This window comes from Papilio machaon, chromosome 28, assembly GCF_912999745.1.
Source record: "Papilio machaon chromosome 28, ilPapMach1.1, whole genome shotgun sequence".
Lineage (NCBI taxonomy): Eukaryota > Metazoa > Arthropoda > Insecta > Lepidoptera > Papilionidae > Papilio > Papilio machaon.
Genome location: NC_060013.1, coordinates 2,066,648 through 2,080,710, shown reverse-complemented (window position 1 = coordinate 2,080,710; position 14,063 = coordinate 2,066,648). Strand labels below are relative to the sequence as shown.

Sequence of the window (14,063 nt, the reverse complement as noted above, 5' to 3'; positions counted from 1 at the left end):
AGGACATCAACCCAAATTATAGTTGTCATGTACGTTTTTTTTTTGTATGAAACGCATCAAAAAATGTTAAATTGTAGCTAAGCCCTTTTTTATCCCGCCTTCAAACCTTTTTTTTCTTAATCCCTGTCTAGTCTACTATCGTTATACATAGTAAACATGCGCAATTAGCTATTACTCTTCGAGATTAAAAGATTTAAAAATTTGCAAAATCAGGATTATTTCTTAAATGATTATTTTGTATTTATATATTCTATTTGCACCTACTTTATAAAGAACTAAATAAAAATGTATTTAAACTATGATGATAATGTCAATATCAAACATAATATCAAAAACTAGTGTCTAAACTTACTCACTATCGCTATCAATATGTTGCAATTGCAATGTATCTACATCTAGAAATTCTGACTCTGTCAAAAAAGGTATCAGAAGCTCTTTGCCTCTTGGCGATAGAACCATTGAATTTTGATTTCTCATAAGAGGTCTTAGCGCTGAAATCTTCGGATCAGACGACAAAAGAAAATTATGTAAAATGTCTTCATTTGTCGCCGACCTACTTAACTTCCTGGCATGATGTTCTCTAAATTTGCGAAAGTCTTTGTTCCGAGCTTCTGCTGCTTCTTCTGACAGTTTACCAATGGGTATGAGGCCGAAATACTTAATGATGTCCGCCCCATGAAACAATAACTTGTGAACACTAGAAGGCATGTAATACCAGGGATACAATTTAACATACAGCTCCGCAGTATCTTTGCAAAATAAAGAAATTTAGATAGATCTACGCGCTCTCCAGACGCTATAGTCTGAAGTATTACGTGGAGCCTTTCTATCTCTCATCTTCGTTATTCCGAGGCTCGCACTATGGACGCACACTTAGTGTGCTAATAAAGTCCTTTTTTGTGATACTGGAACTTCGATACTAGAGAACTCAATCAAGTTCGAGTATCACATAAAGGACTTTATCTGGACATCGAGTATGAAACAGATATTAATTGCGGAAAGCGAAAAAAAAAAAAAGATTGCAAGCTCCAGTAGCTGTTGCAGACATCATGATGGACATATAAGCTTTCGATTGGTTTATGACGCTTTCTCGGTATTTCGTTCCGCGTTTGGTTAATACTTTTTTCGGTCTGGGCCATCACAAAAGTTTGTCTCATCGTAGTTTATTAAATTTTTAGGATCAATACCAGACAGAGTGGTTTCTAATTCTTTGAAATAATCTTTGATAGACTCAGGAGATACTTCTGCCCTGTTTCTTTTAATATTTTGGCAATTTCTCTGTGTGATTTCATTTTTACGACGCTTAAGAAAATTTGCTAAAAAGTCAGGACCGGGAAATTGTCCTTAAATTTTAAAACAGTTCTTCCTATTTTCTCTAGGTAATGTTTAATAAAATCAGCACAGATATTGATATATTTGATCATGTGTTTCTCCACTTCCAATGAAAAAACTGTCTGCCTCCCTGTTTTTTCATAGTTTTAGTGCAGAGCCTGTATACGACAGATTTATTAATGCCATATTTATCAGCTACTGTTTTTAATGACACTGTTGGTTTATTTTTTGTTCTTTAGTATTCATGAATAGCTGCGTTAAGCACCTCCTCGTTATATTTTTTGTATCGTCTTCCTCTAGGGTGAGGCTTATATTGTCACGGCATGTTACCTACGAAAAAATACATTTCAGTAAAAAATCCACATATATAAATACCCCTACGATAATCCTTAATCTTGCTCTGTACCCCTGACATGAAATGTGTATGAAAAATGTCATTATTATATGTTAGGAGTAGTTAAAGTATGAAGGCGTAACAAACTACAAACAATCAAGCAAATTCTCTTTCAAATTTATAATATGAGAAAGATTTTTTTTTTTTCAATTTATAATAAATCAAATTATTATTTGTTTTCCTATTATTCACTCTTTAAATCAAAAACAGATAGTACAAGCGAAAACCCTAACTAACATTGTATCTAATAGCCCCCTTCGTATTTCTATTCAAGCCTTCTCGTATCTAATAACCCATCATATCGTATCTATACACCCCGTACGACGTGTCTATTCTCCCCTTTAGCGTGTCTATTAACATCTAAACCATTAAAAAAGGCAAGTTTCACATTTTGCATTATTATAACTAAAATAATTAGGCAGCACTTACTATTAGTTGTCGAAAATAATGAGCACTCACTAACGCTTCAAAATATACTAAATTCGTTTAAGTAACTGTACTTTAACTAATTAAAAAACACCAAGTTTTGCAGCCTAACTTTGCAGCGAATTACACAGTACCCTTTATGACGTTATTTTTTTTCTGTGTCTTAACCCATTAACTTTTTTCCTTTTATTGAAATCCGATAAAGGCTGATAGACTGATCCATTTGGCCAACTCCACCCATTCCTTTATTATAGTTGACAAACATTTTAGGTATATTTACGTCAACCTTTTGCTTTCTGATGTTACACCATCGTTTGACTTTGCCCAGAGGCTCTATGTCATCAAAATTAGTTCCCATTGTAACGACATTATTGTCCTTCCAACGTACCATAGTTATCTCATTCTTTTTATCAAAACTATAATCATATTCCGCCCTAGGCTTCTTCTTCATATTTTTTACTGTGATCAGGGGACATTTCTTCGTCCGATTCTCTCGAACGGTTCCAGTACTTCTAAAACCTAGTCTGGTTTGGGTCTGGTAATCGAGCAACAATTGATGATTGGTAAAAAAATTATCGAAATATACGATATGCTCTTTAGGAACTACAGGCATTTTAGCCAATAAAGATTTCACGACTCTCGCACCAAGGGTATCATTAGAAGGTTCTGTGGATTTTCCACAATAAACATCAAACGCGTAGCAATAACCATCTGAACATGTCGCAGCCCAATTGCGATAACCAAATCTTACAGGCTTTCCTTGTATAAATTGTTTTGATGGATGACGCCCAAAATATTTGATCATGGACTCGTCCACAGACAAGCTTTCATGAAATACACCCCACTGACTAGAGTTTCGCTGAATCAAATCGCATAATGATCTGAGTTTGATCATTTTATCTTTCGAATCATCTATTAGACCGTTATCCACAAAATGAAGATTTCTTTTTATCTCCAAAAACCTATTGCGTGATATACAATTAGCAATCAATGGAACACCAAGGTCTTCATCCAAACTCCAGTAAGCACGTTCAGATGGCAATTCATGGTAAAAAAAAAAAATGTGGGTCATTTCATGACCATGACATCTCAGGGTCGGTGCAGGTTATGCTCTAAGCTCACGACTGTCATTTGCAGCAAATGCGAAGTCCGGTTATGTTTCGTTACCGGAAGTAAGTAAACCTAGGAATTGTCAACTAATTTATCATTTCCAAAAATGAGTAGAGTTTCTGGTTTTACTTCCAATATTTACTTGCCAATCACAGTGTTGCAAAGCCATTTTACCCGCTACTTTGCTTTCATAATGTATGTCCATCAACTCATTGTTATAAAAAAGTTTCATTTATGTTTGTTTTTAATTAAAGTTACAATAGAAATTAATGATTTTTATTCTTACTGATTTTGGTAAGGTATGTCCTAACATACATTCAAATGAATACATATTTCTTTACCCACTTGGCAATGTATGTAGTAGCATACATGATTTTTCAAGAAAACTGAAAGCCCTAGATTTTTTTTACTATTTTTTTGGGCATATTTAGGCTCTACACATTGCTATTTCAGTACAGTATTTTTTTTTAAATTCAAAATGTTTATTTTTTTGCTAAATAAAGGATTAAGCTAATGTCACTCGGATAATTTGGGTTGTAAAACTTTTTTGCTTTTGTGTCTAATCACCCCGTGAATTCTATTGACCCCGTTTTACGGTGTGTAAGGATACATTTTTTTAATAGTGGATTTAGATATCCAAACCCTTTGTCGTTGAGAACTACCAAGATTCCAATAAAAAGCAAATTATTGTCGACATCTTGTATCTGAAATATCTCCACAGTTTCGTTTACAAACAACTTCTTTGCAGGGATTAGTTTTCATACATTTAGATGCAACCTCATGTCCTTTTTCAGTAGTGTAACTCTGTCCATGAGTTTTTTTTTAATAATGATAGCTATTCATAAAAATAATCTCTTGAAGTTTCATCAGTGCGAGATTTTCAGTTTAACATCTCTTTTAATAACATTGCGTAATTAACATCGCTCGGAAAAGCTTTCTTAAATTTTGTCTGCCACTCCTCCCAGGTGTAGTCGAGCGATGGTGAGGATTCGCTAACCCGTGTACATTTTGCAAAGCATAATGACCCGTTTGTTTTTCCTTCCAATTATAGATTACTGCACACTCGTTAACCTTTGGCAACCATCGCTCCACATCCTGAGACTTATTATTGTTGGCGTTTGCAGTGGACTGTATTGTTCGGTTACATTAAGGTTACACTGAGGTTACAATGAAACACGCAGTTTTTGTCTTCGGAGGTCAGCGGCGCAAGGGGGATCTTCTGTCTTCCTCGGAGGCCCGGTTGGATCCCACTCGACGCCTTTCTTTTTTTTGTGACTGAGTAGTCACTGTTCGCCTTGAGGAGGTCAAGTATGACACCTAAGTATTTAACTTGGTCTTCCCAAGGTATTGGGCTGTCCATGAGTTTAATGAACGGAAGAGCAGTACTTTTCTGGCGTGAAAAGTATAGCGCCGCGCTTTTGCTAGGATTAATTTCGATCCTCCATTTCCGAAACCAGGCACCTAACGTGTTGGCAGCGGTTTGGAGACGTCGACATATAGCATCGGGGGAACGTCCAGATGTGTATACGCAGGTGTCATCGGCGAATAGAGCTAGCTCTACACCGTGTACGCGGGGAATGTCATTGGTGTATAGGGTAAAGAGAACTGGCCCTAACACCGAACCTTGGGGCACCCCGGCTCGAACGGGGTGCAATTGAGAGCACACTCCCTCGACGCGGTAGCGGACCGTGCGATTACTTAGGAAGTCTCGTATTATATGCATACGAGACGGTCGGGTACTCCGTACTCATATAGCTTGTATATAAGCCCGTTGTGCCATACTTTATCGAACGCTTTCGCTACGTCGAGGAAGATAGCTCCGGTGCTAAGGCCACGTTGGCGTTTGGCAAGTATGTGCTCCGTGATGCGGTGCACTTGATTGGTGCATGAATGTTTGGCGCGAAAGCCAAACTGTTCTGCAATAGGCATGCCTTTTGTGTCCATAAAGGTGCGAAGGCGAGCTAATATTAATCTTTCATAAATCTTCCTAAGGGTTTTGAGAAGGCTTATGGGGCGATAAGACTGGGGGGATTGGAAGGTGGGTTTGAGGGTTTGAGGAACCCTATGACTTCGGCGTCCTTCCACTCGCTGGGAAAGACGCCTTTGGTCATTGCCGCATTATAAATGGCTACAAGAAGTTGTATGATGGCAACTGGAAATAGTTTCGCCACCCTATTGGTGATGCCATCTGAGCCGGGAGCTTTGCGTGGACGTAGATTTTTAATTAGTTTCTCGACTTCGTCACTAGTAACCGGAGGAATTGAGTCGAGAAGGGGTTCGTTTTTCCTTCGGTCGACCTCGCTGTCCACCCTCCGTAGGTGGTCAGGGTCGATCGGTAGGCTACTGGGGGAGCACTGGGCCTCGAGGCTGTCTGCAAGACATTCGGCTTTCTCTTCGTCCAGCATAGCTGGTGTTGTATTTGGGCGCGACAATGGCGGCATCGTTGAGTACGTGTCGCCTGTAAGTGACTTGGGAAGCTTCCAGAATGCTAAATGTGATGGCTTTATATTTCGAAGCGTTGAATCCCATCGTTCGTTCCGGATGGCAGCTGTGCGTGTTTTTACTTCACGCTGTAATTTACGTAGCTGTTTTCGGTTCGATTCAGTGGGATACAAATCGTGAGCTCGGGTAGCCGCGTTCTTGCGTCTCAACAAGTCTCTGGCATCTGGTGGTAGTGCCCAGCGTTGATTGTCTGACTCTGGCATTTGCCTTGAGCAGTCCTTGATGGCGGTTTGGATATGACTTGTTAGAGAGCCGATCGCGACGCCCATATCGTTATCAGAATTAATTATGTCGGGGATGTCGTTTAGATGTGGGGAGTTAATGTCTTTGAGCCTAGCACTAAGTTTGTGCCAGTCAATGACTGTTTTAATTGGAGGGTCAGCCGGTGCAGAGGGCCCTAGCTGTAACAGAACCGGTCGATGATCCGAGTGAATCTCATGTATCACCTCAATATTACGTAAGGTTAGGTTAATATTCTTGATGATTGCAATATTAAGCACATCCGGAGTGTGTCCCAGTATGTGGGGGTAGTGAGTGGGCTCTAGTGGCGCTATGATTTCAAAATCAAGTAAGTCCGACAGTGAGTCAAGCTCACGGCCGCGTTTACTGATTCTGGTAGAGTTCCATCGAATGTGCTTGCTATTGAAATCACCAGCAAGGATGGTGGCTCCTCCTATAGATAGAAGCGATTCAAAGTCGGAGCGTATGATGGTTGCGCTTGATCTACAAGGAAGGTAGACCGAAGCTATCGTAATGGGGGCATGGCCAGTCATGGCTAGCTGACAGATCGAGGCCTCTAAGTGCGTTAACGCGAGCGTGTCAATCGGTACACAGTGCAGGGATTTTTTATAGTAAATGACAGTGCCACCGCCTTGGGCGCCGGTCCTATCATTTCTAACGATATTGTAATTAGAGACTTTCGGGTCCCTCATAGCCGGTTTGAGAAAGGTTTCCTGCACGAGTAACACGTCGACTTGATGATCGCGAAGGAAGTTATGAATTTCGTCGCGTTATTTTCTAACACCGTTCGAGTTGAAAAAAGCTACGATAATTGAACGCGGTTTGACTCTGCCATTATTATGCGCGAGGGGCGGATGACTACAATTATTTAACGCGTTTGTAGCCATCGGAAAGCCTAATTGTGTTCGAGAGCACTGACGATGTGCTTGTACTTCTTAATCAAGTACAGTCGGGTGCCTATATTTCCTGACGCCTTTTCGTATTCGTCGGCGAACGTTAAGACTTCCTCCATGTTGAGGCCTGAAAGACGATTGAGGGATTCAAACGGATTCCCTGTCGTTTTAGGTGGCGTAGGCATTGCCACCGACTTGACCGGTACCGGTTTAGCAATGGGCGCGGTAGATGTATTGCTCGCGGGTGCGCTAGGAGTGGGTCTGTTAATACCCCACGCGGGGGTGTTTTGTGCGTTCGTTTTCCACAATGGTTGGAGAGGTGGGAATTCGTTAATTGACGGCGGAAGCAGAAGCGGTTGACGTCGCGACGGTCGCTGGGGTTGCGATTGAATTCGCTTAGGTGCCTTAGGGCACCCGTGGTAGTTAGTGGTATGATCACCGCGGCAAAGGACGCATGCAGGCTTCCCGAAAGCCTCTAATAACGATTTATAGAAAGAAAAGAAAGAAATACATTTATTCAGAAGAAAAGGTGTTCATTCGACATGTGCTGCGGCGGGTACCGCAGCGCCGATTTTCAATGAACCCTAAAAAATGATGATGATTTATCTTTAGGTCTTGTACAATCCGACGTTCCATGATCGCCTAAGCACTTAACGCACCTAGGGCGGGCGAAACAGTTGCGGGCCGAATGCCCATACAACTGGCATTTATGACACTGACCGGGTAGGCCATTCTTACGTGGCGGTTCAGTTCGGTTTTCCGACGGTGGCTGAGTAGCTTCAACGGGGATAGCCATGAGGGCTGGGATTTGAACCGGCTGGGAAGATCCGGGTTCGAGCTGGGGACATGGGCGCGGCGCCTTCTGAGGCACGGGAGATGGGGACGATGATGACGCCGACGAGGGAGCGGGGGAAGAGCGCTTCTTGCGCTTCTTCTTGTTCCTCACCTCAGTAAATAGCCCGCCTGCATCATCGGGGTTTTCGGGGGACAAGGGGGAGTCCAACTCCATCTCCTCAGTATCGGTGGTTGATGGCGACGCATTACTCGACGTCGAGTCTGACTTAGATGGCACTACGGGGGCCCCTGATTCTGATTCTAGTAGAGAGGCTGTTAAGGCCTTAAACGCATCAGGGAACTTAGCCCTGAGGAAGTCAAGAACGGCAACTAAGCTTTGGTCCGCCATTTAATTACCTATGATGGGTTGGGACTTAACTATTGCGTTGCAGTCTCCCGGTGGGATGCCAGGGTGTGTATCCCTAGCTCCCTCCCTGCTGGGTTAAGCATTTCAGTCGGACAGTCACGTCGGGCGATCATACGTCGCAGGGCCATTACTGCTGCGTCTGTGCTTAAAGAGGCTGCAATTTCTAGATGGACTGCCCTCGAAGTGAGGCACGTAAAGAGCGCGACGTATCTTTTCTGTGTCATTCGTCCAACGGTGACACTGAGCGGCCCGAAGTAGTCTGAAGGTAGTCCGTAGGTGAAAGCGCGAGTGTGGCAGGCGAGACGTGCGTGTGGGTGGTTGCCGGTTGGCGGTACAGGCGGCTTCTCCCGTCTAATTCTATACGGCTGGCATCGGTGGATGACGCCTCGAACGGTCGTTCACAGCCGCAGTAGCCAATACTTCTGACGAAGTTCGTCGATCGTTGCCTCTACACCGGCATGATGCAGCTGTCGATAAATTTATTCGACATATGAGACGCGCTATGTGATGGTCACTTGTGATGGTGAATGTCTATGATAGAAAGATAGAAAAACTTTTTGCACTGAGGTTATCTGTGCAATTAAATGTTTTAATTTTGACAACATTTAAAATAGTAAAAAAAATTCCTATGCTGACAACAATTTGTCTTTTGGACATAAGTAGGTATTTGCAACCATACCGCACGCTATTTTTTCTAATGCGTGTATTTTAAGTAACTCGTCGCCTCAGTGCTTATTTGTTCTATCTACCAACGGTTACTTTTTCCAGTAGACACGTTTTTATCTCGATTTAAAAAAAAAAGCATTTGTTTTTAGATTCGAAAGTCTTTCTTAGTAAAATAGTTACCAATCAATAGATTTTTATAATTCTCATGTAGGGATGGTTATGAATTATACCTTATTTCACAGTTTATATTTGGAGATAGAACAAACATGCACAAATGTTATTACGAATATGGAGTTAGAACATTATCACATAAGAGATAGGCCAAAGTTATTGTTCCATTTTTGCGTGCTTGTTTGTTCTATGTGCCAAAAGTATATATAGGATGTTTATTTTTTTTAGCTGTCAAACTAACATTCAATATCATAACTCTCTCTCTTACTATAACAATACGTTTATTAATTGTTTTTATGAGTATAATAATATTAAGGGATTTCGTGCACTAGTTTACTACGACTTTGCCGTAGTGACCGCAGCGATCAGACTTTTATAGGAATGTCTCGCACTGTGCAGCAAAGATCTGCCTCTAGTTTGTGGTCGCTGCGGCCACTAGTTTGAATTATAGTTGCGAAATGCGCGAAATCCCTAAACCGACACCATTTTAAGGTTTTCAAAAGAAAAAAAATTTTTTGAGGGATTTTTTTAATGATAAATGAATATTGTACTTATGACCTGCCTAATACCTTTAAAATTATAAAATCACTTTTGAGTTCTATCTTTGAAATCAAAGATAGGGATGTCAAAGATAAAACTCAAAAGTGCTATTACAATAATAATTAAAGGTATTGATGATCTCAGATCGGCACTTATTGTATTAGACAAGCGCCTCTGATTTACAATTTAATCATACACTGTTTAGGTTTATTTGAAAATCGAAAAAGAACTTATAATAGGTTGGGGAAAAAGTTTTTTCGCATTTTATATGAAAATTCAAAACATCTTTAACTTTTTGCCATCTTATAGGTAGGGACATGACTCCATTGCTATAGAAATTTTGGGGCTTCTGATCAAAAAACTGCGTCAAATAGTTTTGGCAGTCCTCTCGTGATGTTAACCTGACACTGCCTAAAGAATTCTGAAGAGACCGAAACAGGTGGAAATCTGAAGGTGCCAGGTCAGGACTATACGGCGGATGCATTAACACCTCCCAGCCAAACTCTCTTAATTTTTGCTGAGTGGTTAAATATGTGTGAGGTCTAGCGTTATCATGATGAAAAACCACACCCCTTCTATTGATTAATTCCGGCCGCTTTCTCTCAACTTCTTGCTTTAATCTTATCAGTTGTTCGCAGTAGTTCTGAATCGATGGTCCTGCCTGGTGGTAACAGCTCATAATGAATAATGCCCTTCCAATCCCACCACACACACAGCATCACCTTGTTGCGAGTTAACCCGGGTTTCGCCACAGTCTGTGAAGCCTGACCGGCCTTGGACCATGACCTTTTTCGCACGTTCTTGTCGTACGTGATCCACTTTTCATCACCGGTTATCAATTTCTTCAAAAATGGTTCGGTCTCATTACGTCGTAATAAAGAACCACAAATGAGTACACGGTTCATTAGGTTTCTTTCAGAGAGCTCGTGAGGTACCCAAATATCGAGCTTTTTTGTGTACCCATTTTCTTTCAAATGCGCCAAAACTGTTTTGTGTTCAATTCCCAGTTCTTCAGCTACGTCGTAACTACTGATATGCCAATCTTGCTCCACTTTTTCAAAAATAGCATCCATTTTATCCGTAACAGGGCGACCAGAGCGACGTGCATCTTTGACATCAAAATTTCCGGATTGAAAACGCTTAAACCAAATGTGTGCTACTCTCACAGACACTGCATTAGGTCCATAAACATCACAAATTTTTTTCGCGGCTTGCGTTGCATTTTTACCTTTTTGGTAGTAAAATTTTAAAATGTATCTAATTTGTTCATTAGATTCACTCATCTTGACGGTAAGAAAAACAAATGATAAACACGCATTTTCCTAATTTGAATTTGGAATTATCTTCTTTAAAGTGTAAACTTTTAAATGATACCCAAACCAACCAGGTACAAATAGTATAGCCAAAGTAGTTTTATTACAAGTTCATGCATACTATATGCGAAAAGACTTTTTTCCCAACCTAATATGTACTATGATCCGTAAAAATAAATCAACTAGTCTATTTTTGTTTGTTTCTTTTTCTTATTGTTTTCTTTTCTGTAGAGTTTTTCACATTTGTCTCATTTTTAGTTTTATTTCTATTGGTTGTTATCTTCTTTTCACTCTTAGTTTCATTTACTTTAGAGAGTGCCTTCTTCTCATATTTCCCTAATTTAGTTTCATTTTCTTCATTAATTGTTTTCTCAACTTTAGCTCTCTTAGTCACTTTCTTTTTATCTTTCAGATTAATCAAATCAAGGTTTTCTTCATCCGCTTTCCTTCGTTCAGCTTTCTTAATGAGACTATCCATGAAAACCTTGTCTTCTGTAGGCATGTATTTAAACGTGCTCCGAATGTCGTCAATTTTCTTTTTGGTCATTGTTTTTTTGGCTTCTTTTAGGGTTACTTCACTTAAAATAGTTATTTGATTTTTTCTAATATCAATTGATTCAGTTGGTCCCCGAAATGAAGATTGATATTTTATAATAAACCACTCGTTTTTCGAATACGTTAGTGCCTTAACTCGTTTGTAAGGTATGTGATAAAAACCGAATTTAACAGCTTCTGAATGAAATGAAAAGAAATCGGCGTCTTCCATTTGCATGAAAAATAGTTTAAGCGTTTTTGATTTTATTTTTAGTAGGGCACGTAGTAAAGATAAAGGGCTGTATATTTCTTGGTGTCTTAAATTTTTTTCGATTAGGCTGTGGACTGAATCTACTTCTTGTACATTACCATGGCCGGGTTCAGAATATTTTTGTGTAATAGTTGTTATATATTTGGAATCATCGGACTGTAAAAATTTTATAAGAGCAATGCTCATATGTGAGTTTCGGTTTTGAGGGACACACGAATCTGACCAAAGTATTAGTTTTGTTATAGTTTCTGGTAATGCACTTACAATTTTTTTTTAAATTTTAACTAATGCACTGGCTAAATCATCTCCACTTCTTCCATTTCTAGTTTCATCCCACAAAGCATTAACGGCACTTTTATTGATATCGCAGTGCGCTGTTAAATTATATACGGTCAATTTGCTTGTATAGAAAAAGCATGATACATTTGCTTTGGGCAGAGAAAATATGTTTTCCAAATCAAAAGTTACAACGGCTGTGTCGTTGTTTTTACTGGTTTTCAGTTTTCTGTCTTTTTCTCGTTCCTCGTCACCCTCTCTTTTTCTTTGTAAGTGCTCTTCACATTTTTCTATAAGATCGCTGCTGGGGTTCTTTTGAGCTTTAAACTCAGAACAAAAATCGCAAACATCTTTTTTTGGGCGATGAAAGCCAAGATTGAAGCGTTCATTGAATATTTTACGATATATGTTTTCTTTAACGGGATCTTTATGCTTTTCCACATATAGTGAGTACAGTCTAGAGACACTCAACCCCGGTTGTAAATATTGCCGCGTACTAGACGATCGGCAGTAGTGTGAATCTACTGTTGGAAACGATTTAATATGATTAACCACTTCGTCTACTTTTTCAGGTGGTGTTTCTTTTTTTACGTATTTACCTTTTCTCGGCGTAGGAGGTAAGGCTGCCTGTCCATTGACGCGGAGAGAGGCAGCGGAGCTGAGCTAGCGAGTATTGCGGAGCGGAGTTACGGACTGTGTCTGTCCATTGACGCGGAGCTAGGCAGCGGTGCGGAGCCAGCGAGTATTGCGGAGCGGAGTAACGGACTGTGCGGAGCTAGGCCGAGTTCACGCAACGAGTCATTTGAGCGGAGGGCGGCGGGCGGTCAGTTCAGTCATACGCGAAATATTACGGAAAACAGACATGTTGTCGACGCAAAAGTTGAAATGTTACTACCTCACATTGCTCGAAGAAGAAATGTTAGACTCGGAAGAAACCGAATTACTTACAACATACTATATTAATAATTCTATAAGAAAACATAGATTTTGGTTAAGAAATCATATCAAGTATCGTTCAGTGCACGGTGAATATTATACTTTTTTCCGAACTGCTGATGAAGAAACTTTCGAAAATTCTTATAGAGTTTCTCGATCTACTTTTCATAAGCTGCACTCTCTGGTTCAACCATATATTCAGAAACAGGACTCAAATTTCCGAAATTCCATCAGTAGCTGTGAAAGGTTAGCAGTGTGTTTAAAGTAAGTACTCATTTTAAAATCAAAGTAACTTTTATTAATTTTCTAAGTTAACACCATGAAAAATAATTCAAAAATTGAAATTAATATTGTTATCCACATATTGATCTGCAGTTTCCTCCGAACCTGTTAGCTCTACTACAGGCGTTCCAGTTCTTCCAGTGTTCTGAGTTTCTGGAACATCTGAAGCGGTAGCAGTAGATATATTGATGTCATTTTGTGGAAATGTTGATGAGTGTTCAGTAGTAGCCTCAGTTTCTTCAACATGCGAAGAATTTGCAGTATTATTACTGATATTTATATTGCCTGATGTTGGTGTTGAGCTTGTAGAGTAACCATAATTATTCGGAGAATACCAGGACTGTTGCAAATTAGTTTCTTCTGCTGTCATTACAGCATTAAAACAATTTTTTTTTATTTGAAGTTGTAAATAATATGGCAACTTTTTTGTTGACGCAGCCAAATTTAAAAAAAAAAGAGTCTATTTCATCATACTTGTCCCTGGCTCCCATCATATTTTTAACTTCCGTACGTTCTTGTCTTAAAAGATCGCGGTTTTCTTGATTTTTTCTTAATATATCTAGGATCTCATCGTTCTTCCTTTTTTTCGATGTGGAAGGAATCGGACCAGATGCTGTCGAATCATCGGAAACATTGACAGAGGTAAGATTATTTGATGTTGATGGCAAGATACCGCTTGATTCTTGAGAATTATCATCAAAATTTGGCTGATTTGAATTCTCATTTGCCGAGTCTTCTAAGGATTCAAAATTTGATGCTCGATCTCTGTTACACATGTACGGTAGAAGAAATGACATGGCGTTTTGATATTTCCACTCCTTGCGTTGTCTTCTAGCCTGTCCACTCCTTGTTGCATTTTGACGTTTTAATGCATCTCGATGGTTATCTCTAAGTTGTTTCCATCGGTATTTGGCGGTTGTAACTGAAACAAGTAACAAACACATCACTGTAGTATTATATACACATAATTAAAAAG

At 39.7% G+C, this 14,063-nt stretch overlaps 1 protein-coding gene and 1 pseudogene across 1 annotated transcript; both read right to left on the bottom strand.

Annotated features, from left to right (window-relative positions):
* Positions 1-10,077: 10,077 nt before the first annotated feature.
* On the bottom strand, positions 10,078-11,335 carry LOC123722589 (histone-lysine N-methyltransferase SETMAR-like). The gene is made up of 2 exons (XM_045684858.1): positions 11,030-11,335; positions 10,078-10,614 (listed from the first exon to the last, which is right to left on the bottom strand). Exons 1-2 carry the CDS (start codon positions 11,333-11,335, stop codon positions 10,078-10,080), a joined length of 843 nt encoding a protein of 280 aa, XP_045540814.1.
* On the bottom strand, positions 10,367-14,063 carry LOC123722618 (annotated as a pseudogene).